Raw genomic sequence first — 18,010 nt, 5'->3', positions numbered from 1 at the left:
AACATGAGCATATCTACAGGAAGGCAATGATCATTTTCCTAAGGTATACGTGGATATCTTTATGGGTGATCTAAGCATTGAGTATGATACATGTGAATGAACCTTTGATACCATTAATAGATTTAAAATTAGTTTCTATAGAAATGTTCAAAAAATCATTACTTTTTTCCTAATAATGAGTTTTATTATTTTTCCGAAAAATATAAAATATTTGTACTCCTAGTTCCATCAAAGCGCACTTTTTCCTTGATGTACCAAAATCTTCTAAAATTCGTGAACATTTTTTAAAATGTGAGATTACTTTTCGTGGATATTTTTATTAAAAATACGGGCACTGAACATTCTTTAAAGATATATTTTTCAGTACACTAACCACTTCAAAGTTATTATAACCAAACAAAGAAACAAAGGAACAAAGCAGTGAAGAACATTTAGACAGCAGCGCACTGAAGCTCCTCGATGTCAAACTGTTTTATTACTATAGAGATGACCAAAAGCATGCAAAACCAAGAGGAAAATCAAGGGCCAGCAATAATCCTCGCTGTAGCTGGAGCCCATCCATGAGACCTGGCATAAGTTTCGTGGATCACCACCTTCAGCTTCTGAACATCATCAATAATGCACATAGTGGGCAACCGGAATGCAAGTTGGATGAATATAGTTTCTTGTGTTCACAAAATGGTAGCTATGGTAATCGGACAAACAAGCCTGGCAAACGATCAATAAAACATTTTATTCAGTTGACAATACACTGAGACAAAAGCACTTTAAACACAAGAGGTACATCAGATATCACAAATAGGCCTCGTATTATTTTGGTTCACAAGCCAATATATGTAAGGGATTTGACAAATGAGGACAACACAAGTTACAACGATAACGAAAGAACACAGCACAGTAGAAGCCAGGTCGATGAACGATGGAGCTCTTCAAGATGAACCCAACACTTGCTCGCAACAGCCCAGGCATTACTCGAACGCACCAGGATGCTCCAGCTGCATCTTGACTACCTGCGCCCACGCCTTGCGCCTCGAGATTGTGTCGAACCACCTCGCCACATTCTTCCTGGAAGTGAAGAGCTTCCTCCCCCGATCAGAATCCACGATGTACTGTGAGTCTGGAAGGTGAGAAAGGTCAGCCAGGGTAAATTCATCGCCAGCCAGGTACTCATTCTTTGAGAGTATCTCATCGTAAACATTGAGGACTTGCTGGAGTTTCCTCTCATTCTCGGCAATAGCTGCATAGTCTTGAGGAATGTTCAAGTAAGGAGCAAATGCCAGCTGAAAGACAAGGGCAGAGCTGGGAGGGTTGAAGTTTTGAGCCTCTGCTTGCAGCCACTGTTCTATCGACGCACGTTCCAGAGAACCAGTTCCATAGAGGCTCTTGTTTCCCTGATTTGGGAACTGGGTACAGAGGTACCGGCAAATAGCCCTTGGGTCTGCATACGAGGTTCACATAGCCTTTCAAATTTCAGTACTCAAAAGAAAGTGAATCCAGGAATCTGAAGTGAAAATTTCTTCCATGTTCTCCTTACCGACAAGAGTCTTGTCGCCATGCTTGAATGTCACTTGCCCACTCGGATCCTGCAAAAATATAAATAGAAAATTATTACAGGTTCAAACTCATTTAAAGCTTGAACTGTATGAGAACTGATCGAAGCATCCTACCCGCAGCTTGATGAATTCAGGAAGCTTGTGCTGTTTCTTGAATGTATCAATGCGGACGAGATCAAACTCCAAATTCTTCTCAAAGAGGCATGTTAGAACCCTGGCAACATCGGTAGATGCTGGCTGGCCAAACACTTGCAAGCCTGTTGCCATTTTTTTCTTTTGGTTTGATCGATCTCTTTGTCAACCTATGCAATGGCAATAAGGAATGGTGACAACAGGTTTGAATGCAAGGTATTTAAAGAAACAAAAGGTGGAATTCCATACTTGCCTTGCTCTTGATACCTAGCACAACACAATTGGAAAAGGGAAAGTGTAAAGAGAAAGGGGGAGTCTGGATTCTTGCTTGCAACTATCATAGTGTCTGTTGTAGCAAACAAGCCCTGCAAAATAAGCATTATTTATTTACACTAGTCTTTGATAACTTCAGTGGGAAAAACAACATATAAGGAGCACATGATGTTGCATGGATTATTTGGGCCAATTGATGATAATTTGGCAAGCATATGTAAGAAGATTGGCATCAAGTACTACCAGTTATGAAGATCTGGTGACTTCTGTCAGAGTACAAGAATAAGATTTCTGACCAAAAGTTATGTCCCTCAAATGGAGTCAGATATAAGCCAACCAGCGATCTGATTGAAGATAAAACAAGAGCAACGGTATCTCTCAATGTGCTTAGATTTTAAACCAAGTATGTTTCATTTGGTAGAAGAACATAATTGACTTGTTAGGAGTAGTGCCTGTAAAACGAGAAGATGAATTCATTTCCTTAAGTTTTCTGGATTAGTCTAGTGATAATGGTATGAAGTGACAAAATAAGAAATTGCCAAAATGCATTAACCCAAGTAATAATCAGTTGCAACTGATATTGACTAGCAAGATTCAGACATGTTAATCCTAAAGACAAAAGCCTCATGAATATGATTACAACTGTGGATAGCAACTTAAGAACAAATATTATTCTACATAGTATGCAATGTGAACTACCATTGGAGTGGGCGCCCTAATTCCCCAAAAAAAAAAAAACTAAAATCGGAGTGGACTGAAGAAATAAATTCTACATTCTAAATGTCTGTTGCTAATAATCATCTTAGGTCATAAACCCAAACTTTGTTACTGCCTACAGTCTGAACAACTGAAATCAGCATTCTTTAGCTTCCACTTCAACTATCAGCTCAACACATCGGAGAATTCTTTGAACATTTGTACTACCTAAAATTTGGCAGGACTTTTTTTTCTCAGCTTTCAACATTAGCCCAGAATGAGTTTATCTGAGTACGTTTGAGAATACCAAATGCTACAAATGACAGCTAGCAATATCTTTGAATCATGTACCTCAATGCCAACACTGCCAGCGAGAAAAAATATGAACTGAAAGAACTGAATCGAGATGTCAGTCTTGCACTATCTTACATATATATCACTCAGCTCCAAAATCAGCTTAAAGACTGGAACTATAGTAAATTAAATTTCAACAGGTAGCTAGAATGACCCACTGAAAGTCACCAGGTGGTAAACAAACAATTTCTGAATAATTTTTTATGGATAATCGAATAAGCTAATTTATCAGCCTTTTAATGAAGCTTATACAGCACTACATGGAGAAACCAGAGGAACATATCCAACTTTGCATAAATTCAGTAGTACAAGGGATAGGTAGCAAGATTACATGTAGCGCAAAGCAGAGGCGCGAGTCTTTCACACAACTGACATATAACAGTGATGGCCACACATAACAGAATGTGACTAGTTGCCATAAGAAACTGCTTAAACAAAAAAGTTTGGAGCCTCAAGATTTAGAGGGCTATGGTGCACTCTGCAACTCAACAACCTTCTTCCATGACAGACGGCCAGAGATCTCATCCCACCATCTGGACAGATTCTTTCTCTCGGTGATCAAGCCCGCCGTGACGGTCTTGCTCGCAAGAATTTCAGTGTTGGGCATGTGCACAAGATCCGCAAGGGTGAACTCATCGCCCGCAAAGTACTGGCTCTCCGCCAGCCGCTGCTCATACACGTCGAGCACCTTGGCAAGCTTCGCTTGATTCTGCTCAACCACGGCCATGTCGGTGGCCCTACCCATAAGCGGTGCAAATGTGAGCTGGAATGCAATGGCCAAACTTGGCGGGTTAAATGCCTGGGCTTCAGACTCTATCCATTGCTCAATGGCAGCACGGCCTACCGCCCCGTCTTCTTCCCGGCCTAGGAGGGTCCGGTTACCACGGTCTGCGTACTGGTCACAGATGTAACGGCAAATGGCCCTTGACTCTGCCAAAGAAGAACCATACAACTTGTGAACACAAATGCCCATTTACTTACAGATCTCTATCTTTTCTTTCACATTCAGGGATCAGTTAATCATCCAGACATGTGCACGGGTGAGCGCTAGAATCTACCCTAAATTAAGAAACTGAGTGACTACTGATGAAATGAATGCAGATCTAAGCAGATTTTCAATCTTCATCATTGAAAAGCACTTGTAATAGAGAAGCAGAAAAAAGTATGTTGCAGTCTTGCAGATGTAGTAGAAAACGTGGGTACCGACCGAAGACTGTGGTGAGGTGGTCTTTGAAAGCGGGGACCTGGCCGAAGGGCTGGAGCTTGAGGAAGGAGGGGGACTTGTGCTCGCCCTTGGACATGTCCACCGGCTGGAGCTGGAACGGCACGTCCTTCTCCAGGAGGCATGCCGCCACGCGCGCCACCGCCGGCGAGATAGCCGGCCCGTACACCGTCACGGGCGCCGACATCGCCGCTCCTTCGGTGACCTAAGCGGGAGGGGAAAGATGGAGGACGCTCAGGATAGGTGGGCGCGAGCTCGGGTGGGCACTGGCCACTGGGCAGCTACCGCTGGTCGGTGAAGAGTCGGACGCTGCCGCACAGTGACGGGCCAGTGCCCAAATACTTTGCGTCCTGTGTCTTGAGTTCTCTGATAGATGGGAACATTTCTCTTTAGATATCTTAACTTTTTGTTGTTTTGAGTTGCTCATCAAGCATATGGCTCGATTAGATATATTAACTTCAGGAAAAAGGAAATAACATTTTTCATAGATTTGAAACATAAAATTTCCATGCGCGATGTAAGAAATGAAATTGTAATTATGACTTTTTGTGAAAGAATATTTGCATCCATGGGAAGGGCGGGCCTGGTGCAGTGGTAGAGTCTCACCGTCTGTGATCGAGAGGTCCCAGGTTCGAGTCGCGGTCTTCTCACATTGCACTTCGTGAGGGTAAAGCTTGCCACTAACACCTTCCCCAGACCCCGCACAGTGCGGGAGCTCTCAGCACTGGGTACATCCTTTTAATATTTGCATCCATGGCCGTCAAAAGGAGACATGGACGAGGAGCTAATATAACCTAGAGTGGTGTTCTGAATTTGTCTTTTTAGATAGCCGTATTGGCTGCGGCGCCATGGTTTTCACCGTTACCCGACCGACGCGCGCCCACCCGATCAGACGCTTCGCGTCGTTGGACGCTTTTCCACGCTGCCCGACTTAATGCTTTTTAGCGATTCCGTCAGATTATTGGCGCGCCATGGTTTTCACTCGATTACATTCGACGCGCCCTGATCAGACGCTCAAGCGTCGTTGGACGTTTTCACGCTGTCCGATTTATTGCTTTTAGCTGATTCCATCGTATTGGCGCTGCGCCATGGTTTTCACCGTTATCACTAGCGCGCGCTTATCCGATCAGACGCTCGGCGTCGTTGGACGTTTTCCGACGCCGGCCCGACTTGGCCGTTTTTAGCCGATTCCGTCGTATTGGCTGCGGCGCCATGGTTTTCACCGTGTCAATGAAATTTTTACTTTTCCCCCAAAAAAAAGTTTAGATTTCACATAATATTAAGCATTTACTGTGTGACGTTTTCAGTATTCTGCAATGACAAAAAAATCATCTGAGAGCACTATAACAAAAGGCAGTTGGTAATCTTCTTTGGAGAAACAAGCATAAACCCTTTGCACAACAGAATAGGATATTACGCTAAAACTGTTCACATGCTCACATAATCAGCTCCAAACGTATGATCTTGTGTTTGTCAAAATTGGTTAAACAAAGACATATCACAGCAGACACTTCATTTATTCAATAACGATTACATCCGTCAGGTATTGCATAACATCAGAGGTTTCTGGCGTACACGGCGTCTAGAATCTGAATACAACATACATAGCGCGATGTAACAACAAACAGGTTGCCACATACACAAGGAACTGACAGATGAGGAAAGGTAACAGCAAGAAAAATGTCTTATCTGGTGGTACAACAAGAAATCAACAAATGGCTGATAATCGGCCTCGTGCTGACAAGTAACACGACACACGGCAACAAAGCATTATTCTTCCGTGGCGGTTTCAGCGTCAGATACTGGCTCGCCATCTAACTGCCATGCCTCAAGTTCTTCAGAATCGTCATCATCATGCCGATACCAATCGGCAGACGCGTCCCAGTATGAAGTCCCCAGTTCGTCGCCAGTGCATGACATGTGTAAGAACGGACGGCTTCGGACAAGGGCATCCACCATAATCCTGTTCAAGCTGCCTGTTAGTCCTAGCCAACGCAATCTTGGGAAGTACGGCTTCTTAAACCACCGCATTGCGAGCGGTGTGATCCCACAGCAGTCGTAAAGATCCAGCAGCTGCAAGGTACTGCCATAAGTTCCACCATCGAATTGCATGGATGCAAGAGCCATCACGGTAGCATCACCTATTTTCTGATTCTCTCGCAGTCGGAGCTCAGTAAGAGGAGTTCGGCTCTGTGCTATCAGCATGACACCATCATCAGTGATACTTGGGATTCTTGAGAGATCCAACACATGCAGGGTCTCTTTAATAGAACCAGCAAACAGCAACGGTATGCAGTCGTTTGTTAGCTTATAGCAGCCCCTCAAAGATAATGAAGTTAGCGGGCATGCTCCAGCACCCAGATACTTCAATGCTTCATTGGTGATATCGATTCCATCCAACAACAATACGTGCAGCCTGGGAAGGCAGCTCAAAGCTCTCACAGCTTCATCACCCAGACTTTTGCAATCTCTCAGATCCAATACATTGAGATCCTTGTTGAATGACAGCCTCTCGATCCCAACATCAGTTAGCAGATTGCACCATCTCAGGCTCACATGTGTTAGGCAGAGGGAAGTGGCAACAATGTCATGGAAAACAAGATCAGTGAAACGGCTTCCATTAGACACCTTAAGCTTATGAAGACCTGAACAAGAGTGGATGATAGCCCTAAACCCAGTGTCTGTTACACGGGAGAAACCGCCAAGGCAGATGCTCTCAAGTTTCGAGCACTTCTCAGACATCAGCAAAATTCCCAGATCATTGACACGTCGGAAAGACGTGAACAAGAACTCCTGGCTTCTAATGAGAGAAATGTGCTTCAGCTTGCCCTTGGGATTGATCTGCTGAAGACCAGCATTTGTGAGATCTGTTGCAGATTCAGGTTCCATGATTGGTGCATCCTGAAGATCCAGATGTGTCAACGATGGAAGTGCTGTTGATATGGACCCAATCAATTGGTCGGTGATGAAGTCAACCGAGAGGCACAACTTCTGAAGGCTGGGAAAAAACACCGGTGCCTTGATATAATCCATGCACTGTTGCGCCTCGATAGCCACGGTCAGAAGGTCAAGCAACATTGACAATGGAATGTAGCCGACTTCAAGAGAGAGCAGGCCTTTGGAAGCAGATGACCACACATGGCTAAAGTTGGGGTCATCAAACTTTGAGAAATCAAGTGCCAGGCTGAGAGACTGCAAATAAGAAGCACCGTTTTTAAGTTGTCAGTAGACTTACGGGCAATTGAAGGTACTGAAATCTCATGAAAGTAAACAGAAGGTAAATCGGACCAATGGTTTCAGGTTTGACTTAGCAATTGATGGTTTTAGTACTAATTCCGATAATGAAATGGAGATCAAGTAAACTAGAAGCAGTAGATAGCAATAGAATCGTTTGGCGTTAGTAAACTAATTCACTACTAAATGCTACTGATTGGGTCTGTACAGTGTCTTCAATTAAGCGAGATGATGATTGTAGAGACCAGTTTTCAAACTGGTGAGTGAGATGAAAACGATCCCGACGTACCTCCAAATTGGAACATCCATCGAGCAATGCCCGGAGATCAGAGAATCGCATCGCCAGGCCCCTACGCTCTCCAAGGGAGTTCAGAGACAGCACCCTACATCCAAGTAAAATACCAATTCAGAACTGACCAACCATCATACGGCTAGAGTAACAATCGAACAGCAAGCATATACCGCATAAATTTTTCATACACAAGCGTAGCAGAGAGACGGAGTATGTACGACGGGTTACCTGAGATCCTGGCAGGTGGCGCTGAGCTCGCGGAGCAGGCGGCCGCTGATGTTGTTGCAGTTGAGGAGGGTGAGCTCGTGCAGGCCGGGGCGGGCGAGGCAGTCGACGGCGGCGTCGTCGAGCTTCTCGCAGTCCAGACGGAGGCTCCGCAGGCTCGGGTTCCGCGGCAGCAGCGGGCGGAGCAGGTCGTGCGTGAGTGCCACCTCCTTCAGTCACATTCAGAAACACGAAACGTAATCAATCAACCGCGGGAAATCGCTAGGTAGTGTCAGCATACGATGCGGAGGTGATGCGTGCGGAGGGGCACTGACGAGGAGGTGGAAGGCGGGGAGGAAGGAGAGGGCGCTGTGGGCGCAGGAGCGGAGGCAGCGGCAGGCGGAGGCGGCGAGGAGGAGGGAGCGGACGTCGAGGCGGGAGAGGATGGTGGCGAGGACGGCGGAGGGGAGCGCGGCGTCCATGGCCGGCGCGGAGGCGGCGGGGTCGATCGGATCTGGCGAGGACATGGAGGTGGATGGTTTGGGAGGTGGTGGCGAATTCGGTGGGAGAAGAGGTGGCGGTTTTTTGAGAGGCAAGCCAAGCCATGGCTGCTTCGCGGAAGCTTCCTTTCGGATCAGCTGGGGCCCGCCCGCGCGCCGCATGGTGCGCCACGGCGGGTGGTGCCTGCCGTGACGCTGTTTTGTTTTTATTTTTTGAGATGGATGACCGTTCCTTGTTGCCGGTGCTGATATTCAATGGTATTTGTCCACCGCATTATTCCTGAAAAATAAAATGAACACATAAAGTTCTATTCATTTGTGTCTGACAAAATGAAACAATGCGATTGCCAATCTGTTCATTGAAATAATGCACTATTCCAAATAGGGGTTTTTTGCTCAGCTACAAAAAAATATACTAGATTTTTATAGTTTTAATATATCCTTGGTACCCACAAAATATTTAACAGTCAACAATATTGGGTAACCACATTTGGTTGCAAAAAAATTGACAGTAACGGCAACGGTATGAGATTACACTGCAAATGTAAATGTAATGGAATGCTGCTCGTCGTTCTATACAGTTTCCTCCAACACATTTCTCCACCTCGATTCACAGGGCCGTCGGTGATGGTGCTGCTGACACTACTTGAAGAAGCAGGGAGATGGATCTTCTATACTTCCAGATCGAGGACATGATTGACAAATATCCGTGACACCCCTAATGATCATCCCACGGCGCGCTTTCTCATAACGTGGATGAGGTGAGGGAGAGGTCATGGCCTCCACCAGCGATGCTATGACTGGATGGAGAATATCAGGGGCGAAGGGGATCGGTGGGCGGAAATTTTTCTCAACTAGTGGAGTCATGGCGAGCCGCCCAGTATCGCGACATGTTTCTATTGGGGTTGTGGGTATCAAAGTTGACATGGGATGTAATATGTTTCCGCCAGACTGTGCTTTTCTACTGAGTAGGGTGATTCATTTTGGATCATGCATTCCCATGACAACACACGGTGTATTGTATAGTTTCCTTAGTGTCAATGTATTTATACCGAACTATTGTACTTTTCGATAATTCACTCTATCAACTTCTCTATATATTTGTATTGCACTAGTACAATTTTGGGGGAAGCCCAATACAATTAACCACGGGATTGTGCTACCAAAACAAACAAAAAATTGTTTTATAAAGTTAAAATGATTGTAGTTGCAATAACATACATGCTAAATCAAACGCATCAGAAAAACTGTGGTATTTTTCGTTAATGTTTAATACAAGACATTGTCTCTCATGGAAACTTTTGTTAAACTAATAATAACACAAGTTTGATAACTTATTAGTCTAATATTTTCTTATGTATAAGTGAATCATCCATCTAATGTCTTTGTTTGGAGATATACATAGTAGTGGGAGGAATCAAGATTAGAACAAACGAGTTGCATCTTCAATCAATATATGGAAACAAGAAAACCATAATTGATTTGTACCCTAGATGGACTAATGAAAAATAGACAACTAGATCTACTTGAGTTTCATACGGTTATTAATGTATGCACTTATTTTAAATACTTATCAAACAACCATAGAGTATCCAGAACTAAGAATTATATTCAGAGTTTTCTAGAATACAGTGGCGGGTCATGGATACGGTTATTGATGTATGCACTTGTTTTAAGTACTTATCAAACAACCATGGAGTATGTATAACTAAGAATTATTTTCAGAGTTTTCTAGAATACAGTGGTGGTTCATGGATTTTGACAAGAGGTGTGCATAGAAATTGAAAATCTACAAGAAAAATACTAATATTACGAGTAAGAGGCTTCAAACCCATACTTTCATTAGCTAATAATAATGTGGGTGTGCTCTAAGCACTCGAATCATTGCGTGGTAATGATCAAGTATGTACCTACGAAACCTGATACCCCTTTTGAAAACAAAATTTAGGCCATATGTATTTAAAAAACAATAAAACAATATTTTATTAATTACCATAATTGTACAATATCTGGGTGTGCATGTTGCACGGGGTGTTTTCATGTAGCGAGATCGAAAAAATCTCATTCATAAAGGTTGGCTTTTCCCTTATAAAGGAAAGCTTCATTTTCTTCAAAGAAACGTGCGCTAGAAAAGGTAGGCGAAACCTACTTGACGCTCAACGGTACCGAGTGGAAGTGAGCTGGCATGTTCTTGTCCAGCGCTAGCCTTTCTTAACAGGCTGGCCCAATAGGATCTGAGGTGCTTTGGTTTTGAGAGAATAGCCACAATACCACAGTCAAAACCTAAAGTTCCAAAATAGCACTCAAAAAATCGAACTTGCCAAAATGCCATTACAATCTGGGTTTTCATAGCTAAAATACCACTTACGTGAAGTGTCAACCATTTTCTATTAGTCAAACCGTGAGAAGCTTGTCAGGATTTGTGAAATTCCAAAGATACCCCTGTGTGACTTTGGGAGAGAACCAAAGCTAGCCTGACCTGACCTGGACGTTTCTTATCCTAGCCACGTTCCAACCACGGCCACTCACCAGCTCTGCTTACTCGCTGCACACGTTGGACTACTATTTGTGATCCTTTTGGTGATCCTTGGGAGCAAAAATTTATACTGTATGTGATGTTATATTGTTTACTCTGGTAATGTTGCAGATATCCCGCTGAAATGATCATGAAATTCTATGAAAATGCTGGTACTACGGTCAAACTGAACTATTACTGAATGTAGCCTAGGATCTCACTCCCTTCTCTCAACTCACGCGTGGTAGAAGAGGATATTCAGAGAAAGATTCAGTTAACTAACAATTTTTTTGCGTTGTGTAAAATTGTCTGGCTTTTCTGTTTCTCATTCCTTTTATTCCCCGTACAAAGCAAATGTGTGAGATCCACAATCCACTTCTCTCGCGCCATCCACGAGGAGATCGCGTCCAGAACAGATTCGGTCCTAGTTCCTTAAAGCCAACGACCAGGACAACTAAACCTATCTATTGACAGAAATTTAAACTGATGAAAGACTGAAACCTAACAGTTGTTGAATGACACAGTTTTTGTGCTAACACGGAACTGTTTAAAGGTTATTGATATAAGTGGAATGGAAGAGTTGTGGTGTGTGAAGAGGTAAGGACATTTGAGTCTTTTTCTGCGGCTGTTAGTCCCCGATCATGCAGAAGTGGTATTTTGGCTATGAAAACCAAGTTATTAATTGCATTTTGGCAAGTTTGGTTTTTGGAGTGGTATTTTGGAACTTTTGGTTCTTACTAGTGGTATAGTGGCTATTCTCTCTTTGGTTTTTTCAGTTTCCCGAAGGTTCTGGAACCTTTTGGTCGTTGTGCTTTTTTATCTGGTTTTCATGCTTTTTGTTTCTTTTTTTTGTTTTTTCCTTTTCCTTTTGTTTTCATTTTTCATTTTCTTGTTTTTGTTTCCTTTTTGTTTTGTTGAATATTGTCATTTTCAAATTATAAACCTTTCGAATTTGAGCATTTTCAAAGTTGACTATTTTTTAGAAATTTGAATATTTTGAAACAGAACATTTTCAATTATGAACTTTTAAAAAATTGAACGTTTTCAAATTATAGTTTAAGATCTGAACTTTTATGTATGTGAATATTTATAAATTTGAATATTTTCAAAATTTGATTTTTTTCAAAAATGTGAACACTTTCTAATCCGAATATTTTTTGAAATCTATACATTTCTTCTAATCTGAATAGTTTTCAATTTTGTTTTCTTTTTGAAATATGGAAGTATGCTTTCCAATCTGAACGAGCGAAGAGAAAAAAACCAAACGTCATCCGCGTCGAGGAGCGATTGCTTCAATGGTGAGCCGCCCGGCCCATAGAGTTTCGATTTAAATTCTTTTCGAAATTTGAACATTTTTTAATACGAACATAAAATTTTGAATATTTTTTTAAAATAGTTTTTTTATTTTTTTTTATTTTTTTACCATTTTTAAAATAAACATTTTTTTGGATTTGAACAATTTTCAAATTTACACAGCTCATAAATTTGAATGTTTTCAAATTTGAACGGTTGTCAAATTTGAAAGGTTTTTTTATTTGAACGTTTTTAAAAATTGAACATTTTTTTAAAAAATGGGAATTTTTTTGTATGACCTTATTCGTATTTGAACACTTGTAAAAATTTATTTTTTTTCAAAATCTAAATATTTTTAAAATCTCAACAATTTTTTTATTTAAACATTTTTAAAATCTTATTTTTTGAATCTGAAACAAATAAAAATAATCGAAAAAAGGAATGAAAAAGGAAAAGGAAAAGGAAAGAAAAACCAAAAATTAGAAAACAGGAAAAAACGCGAACTATGCTGACCAGGCCTGCCCATACCACACGGAGGAGGTGTGCGGTGCTCGGTAACGGCCGACGTGGTCGGTGTATAGGAAAATGCGCGCAATAGAGCTTGAAGCGTCAAATAAGACCCCCCAAAAGGGGGTGATGCTATATGCCGACCTGGTCGGCGTCGAACGCGTCCCGCACACCCTAGTCGTACGTGGGCTTGGCCCATTATCGCGGATTTGTTTTCCCCCGCTCGTAACGCTTCGCTCGTTTAAGTGAAGTTATGTTTTGTTGTTTGGCTAGTGTACTGAAGAATTTTCAGATTTGAACAATTTTTGAAATTTGAATAAATTCCTTATTTAATTTTTTTCGAATTTCAGACATTTTTAATCTTAATTTTTTGAACAATTTTCGAGTATGAATAATTTTCAAAATTTGAACAATTTTTGAATCTGAACAATTTTCAAAATTTGACTATTTTTCGAATCTGAACAATTTTTTAAATTTGAACAAATTTCGAATCTAAGTTTTTTCCGAATTTCAGAATTTTTTAATCTTAATTTTTTGAACAATTTTCGTCTAAACAATTTTTAAATTTTGAACAATTTTCGAATCTTAACAATTTTCGAATTTTTTTATTGAATATGAACAATTTTCGAAATTTTAAAATTCTCCGAAAATAGAAATATATTTTGAAAGAATGAAAGAAGAAAAACCGTTAAAAAAGGAAAACCGGGTAGAAAATCCAAACAGAAAAAACGCACAGAAAAGGGGAAACCAGATGAAGCAAAGCCAACGCAGTAATGGGTCTGGCCCAATAGGAGTGTGCGGTGTCGGGTCGGCACCGACCAGTGCGGTGTATAGGAATCGCTCCAAAAGGTACGCGCGTCTTGTTAGATTTTCAGCCATTCATGGGCCTCGTTGCTTCACGGTTAGTTCTTCCGGTCGCCGGCCTTTACGCTGCAGTATGCTCTTTATGGGCCAGGATACGCTTGTTCTTACTATGGAGCCAGCCGCAGCGAACACGAATACACGATCGGCATGGCCATCCGTCCGGCGAGGCGAGGCGACGACGACAAGCATTAACGGCGGCGGGGCCGGGCGGTGGTGGCAGGACAAGATTCCCCGCATTAACCTCCCCAGCCTGCATCCGCAACCGCAACCGCAACTCGCATGCAGCAGCACCAGCAGTCCAGCACGGACCCCCACCACCTCCTCCTCCGTGCAGCTAGCGGGAGGAGGGAGGGACCATCGGCCGGCCGATGGCGATCACGGCGAGGCCGCTCCGGGCCGTCCTGCCACCGCCCTCCGATCCACGCCCCGCCTTCGTCTCTTTTGTCTCGCCGTTTACGCCCGATTCAATGCCGTACTCGATCGCTCTCGTCCGCCCGTGAAGCGCCACCACGACCGGTGTCCCTGATCTAGGCTGCTATACAACGTAGCGGACGCATGCACAACCGTCTCAGCGTACGTCGTCGTCAATGCGCAGTAGTACGTACGTACGTATGTACATGCGCTGGGGACGGTCATGCATGGGGCGTTCCTGTACAACCACTGTACGCACGGCTGGATGGGCAAGGCCTGTCTACGCGCGCCATCCAGGCTCTACGTACGTGTATTCTTATAGGCCGCTTCTTCGTTGTGCGCACTGTTTGGGGTGATCGGTACTCGGTAGACTGCTCACAGATTTTTGACCAAAATTGAACTCGTTATTGGGCAGTGGCGGAGCTAGCCCAGAATTTTTTTTTTTTTGGGGTGGGGGGGGGGGGGCAAAACACAGAGTATGCAAAGTTTGGGGGGGCAAATGACTTCATTTTCTTCTCATTTAGGTCCCTAAAATATTTTTCTTCAGAAATAATGCAAAGTCTGGGGGCGGTGGCCCCCTCTGACTTGCACATAGCTATGCCAGTTGTCATTGGTCACTTTTTTTTCGAGAGTACGCGAAAGATGTACCATATGTTTATAGAATGCAGAGGTTTGAGTACAAGAACGACATCACTCGCTACAGACCAAACAACCACAACACAAAGCACCTGTCTTAAGCAAAGAACCAAGCCACATCTCGATCGACGCCAGGCACCTCCGTAGAGGAACAACTCCAAAAAGGCCTTCCTTGTCGACGCACCATCCGAAGGAGATCAATGGCGGGACTTGGTCAGACCCAAGAAGCTGTCCTCAAGAACATGCCAGCAGTGGCGTGCATAGCGCCCTGAAGAACTTCCGTGGACCGCTGCGCCACCGGATTAAAGCCGCAAGGGACCTCTACACTGTGTGTTCAAGCACGAAGCTCCCAACAGAGTCACGATGTCGCCGACGCTGCCATCGTGCCGATCCGCAACGGATCGAGGCTTTCACCCGAAGACAACCAAACTCCAACAGGGTAGGGAGATGTCGACACTCCACGGTGACGCCTCCAAGGAGGGGAACGACACCCACGTGTGTCGTCGCCACCGGCCCGACCAGAGTCGAGCATGACTTTCATCCGAGTCGTCGACCATCTCCGAAGACCCAGAGCATGGGAAGAACGCTCGTGAGGCTCGGACCGTTGCCGCCACAACGCCTCATCGATGGAGTCGCAAAAAGCTGCAGACCATACACCCCGTAAAGCTGAGGATCCGGACAACCTCCAACTCCCCCTCTAGCCCAGCCAGGCACCGCAGCCACCACACTCCCCTCCAGCCGGAGCAAACGCTGCCACGGGCGGACCTCGCCAACTCCAGGCGCCCACCCACGTCCAGCTCGCCCCAGCCTAGCAGGCCCAGATCAGGCCAGGGAAGCCCAGATCGGGCCCGCACTCCAGCCTTCGCTCTCCGCCGCCGGGCGATGCAGACTGCGCCGAGATCGAGGCGGCGGACCTCTGCTCGCCAAGGGCTCTCCCTGGCCGAGCTTCTCGGCGCCACCTCCTCCAACCCTGGCCGTGCCCGGCAGCCTCTCGATGACGCCTCCGCTCCACTCCGCCCCTGCTCTCCGCTGCAGGCCTCGCCGGACTCCGCCACCACGCCGCCACCCCTCCCGATCCACAGTCGTGCGTCGTAGAGGCCCGTGAAGCCCCGCGCCGCCGACCGCACTCGCCCACCGTGCCGCCCATGACGTCCCGCCTCCGCACATCGGGGGCCCGCCGGGGCGGGCCCGCCCTCACCCGTCGTCTTCGACGGCCAGGCGTGGCCTCCACCGCCGGCCCTGGCGGAGGCAGCGGTAGGAGGAGGAGATCCGGCGGCGGCTCTACGGTTTGTTGTGGGGGCGCCTCCGGAGTCGCCCGTGCGTGGCGACCCGGGAGGGAGAGAGCCTTTGTCCCTTCTTATCTTCTTCATTGGTCACCTTTTTTTACCGGTGACCTTTAGAGCAAAGCTAATAAAAGATCCAACAGCGGGCTCTATGGCAATGGCATATCACTTTAGAGTCAATCATAGAGCCTACTCATATAAGAATACTCATAATGGGGAGTAACATAGCTAGTAACATCAACAACATGCAATGACAACTAAGCAATTTGATAACATGGCATGTCATTAATTGAGAAAAGAGATGCTAGTGGTAATTAGCTATGTTACCATCACATCACACATTTCAATAAAAATAGTTCTACAAAATAATAAATATAGCATTCTATGTTACTACATATATGATACTATCTACTATGAAGGTAGTAACATAGGTTAGTAACATGTGCATGTTACTGCCTAATGTTACTCTCCACTATGATTAGTCTAATAGACTAGCTATTACACTAGCTGTTAAGTAAACTTTTTGTTTAATACTTGCATCCAATTAGACTAGTCATAGTGGAGAATAACATAGGTACTAACATCAACAACATGCAATACCAGCTAAGCAATTTGATGACATGTCATATCATTAATTGAGAAAAGAGAGGGAAGTGGTAACTAGCTATGTTACCATCACATCACACATCAATGAAGAATGGCTCTACAAAGTAATAAATATATCATTATATGTTACTATATCTATGATACTACCCACTATGAAGGTAGTAACATGTGCATGTTACTACCTAATGTTACTCCCCACTATGACTAGTCTTAGGCTTAGGTTGTGAATGGTAGCTTTTGTCCTCGATGCATACGTGCAGCCGGGCGCTTTAGTTGTAGGCCTTAGTTGTAGGCCTGCAACCCACTCCACTCTCTCACCTCCTTTCTCTCTCTTCCACGCAGATTTTGATGATGTGGCAAGTACTATAGCTAGCTGACTAGGCATATTATACTTGCTCTTACCATACTACTTGTTTGAAATAGGAGAAACATCTCTATGAATCTTCTAAATGTGTTAGTAAACTTCTGGTTATGACCCACAACTTGAAGAGACATACTCCTTCAGTCCTCAAAGAAGTGTACTTTTAGGTTTAAAATTTGTCTCAAAAAAGTATACATCTGCACTACCAATGAAGTTAATGAATGCAGTATGCTCCTCCTAATCCCCCCCCCCCCCCCCCCCCCCTCAACTCCATCCTCTAATTTTTTGTCTTCTATTTTTAGAAGTACACTTACTCGCAGACGGCCGAAGTAGCAACTTGCACTTCCACATAGGTTGTGGATCTCTCCCTAAACGTTTTACTAAGTTTTTTTTAACATCTTTTCTCATGCATCCAACACATTTGGATAGAGTTTACATCGTTAGAGTTAGAGTTGTAGATGCAATTCAGATTTTACATTTCTCTCATGATCTTAGATTTGCAACTTGCAAGTACTCTAGCTAAAAGATGCACCAGGTGTGACGCAACACAACCTTCATGTTCATGTGCAAGGGCGGAGCTACATATGCTTACCATGATGAACATGCATCCGGGTAGAAAATATATTTTTAACGATGCTTAAGAATGAGCTTGTGCATCACCATGTACCATGTCAAATGCACTTAGGTGCATCCTGATCGATGTTAGTCTGGCTCCGTCCTGAGCGCGCGCGACATGGTACTAGTAGTCTAGAATGAGAGCAGGCAACAAAAAATTATGAGCAAGAAGGCGGTGTCTCGCGCGGATCTAATGAATTTAGAGGGTATCACCCTCATCCTCGGCACTACCCTCTGCAACTTGTAAGTTTTCTTCACGAAACAACGAAGGATACATGCGGGCTGGGTTGGCTGGCTCAGCCTTAGGGCAAACCGAGAGGGTAGCTCCCTTGTCCATGACGCTACTCTACATAGGCTACCTCCCTTGTCTACGACGCTACCCTATCGAGCGTGGGCACATGTGTGTCATGTTGGCAAGCATGTAGCGCCATGGTGCACGGCACTATACGTAGAGGGTAG

General features: G+C 44.3%; 3 protein-coding genes across 3 annotated transcripts; all 3 read right to left on the bottom strand.

Annotated features, from left to right (window-relative positions):
- Window positions 1–790: 790 nt before the first annotated feature.
- Window positions 791–2,378, bottom strand: LOC127297156 (glutathione S-transferase F10). Its single transcript, XM_051327453.2, has 4 exons — window positions 1,939–2,378; window positions 1,668–1,855; window positions 1,535–1,583; window positions 791–1,438 (listed from the first exon to the last, which is right to left on the bottom strand). Exons 2-4 carry the CDS (start codon window positions 1,818–1,820, stop codon window positions 969–971), a joined length of 672 nt encoding a protein of 223 aa, XP_051183413.1. The 5' UTR covers window positions 1,821–1,855; window positions 1,939–2,378; the 3' UTR covers window positions 791–968.
- Window positions 2,379–3,269: 891 nt separating this feature from the next.
- Window positions 3,270–4,562, bottom strand: LOC127297157 (glutathione S-transferase F11). Its single transcript, XM_051327454.2, has 2 exons — window positions 4,216–4,562; window positions 3,270–3,938 (listed from the first exon to the last, which is right to left on the bottom strand). The coding sequence occupies exons 1-2, from the start codon at window positions 4,415–4,417 to the stop codon at window positions 3,475–3,477; spliced, it is 666 nt and encodes a 221-aa protein (XP_051183414.1). The 5' UTR covers window positions 4,418–4,562; the 3' UTR covers window positions 3,270–3,474.
- A 1,164-nt stretch (window positions 4,563–5,726) lies between these two features.
- Window positions 5,727–8,640, bottom strand: LOC127297155 (F-box/LRR-repeat protein 10). The gene is made up of 4 exons (XM_051327451.2): window positions 8,296–8,640; window positions 7,985–8,190; window positions 7,754–7,847; window positions 5,727–7,422 (listed from the first exon to the last, which is right to left on the bottom strand). Exons 1-4 carry the CDS (start codon window positions 8,620–8,622, stop codon window positions 6,001–6,003), a joined length of 2,049 nt encoding a protein of 682 aa, XP_051183411.1. The 5' UTR covers window positions 8,623–8,640; the 3' UTR covers window positions 5,727–6,000.
- Window positions 8,641–18,010: the final 9,370 nt, after the last annotated feature.

The sequence above is a fragment of the Lolium perenne genome, chromosome 4 (genome assembly GCF_019359855.2).
Source record: "Lolium perenne isolate Kyuss_39 chromosome 4, Kyuss_2.0, whole genome shotgun sequence".
Lineage (NCBI taxonomy): Eukaryota > Viridiplantae > Streptophyta > Magnoliopsida > Poales > Poaceae > Lolium > Lolium perenne.
The sequence above is the reverse complement of the archived record's forward strand: the minus strand, read 5'-3'. Positions and strand labels throughout refer to the sequence as shown.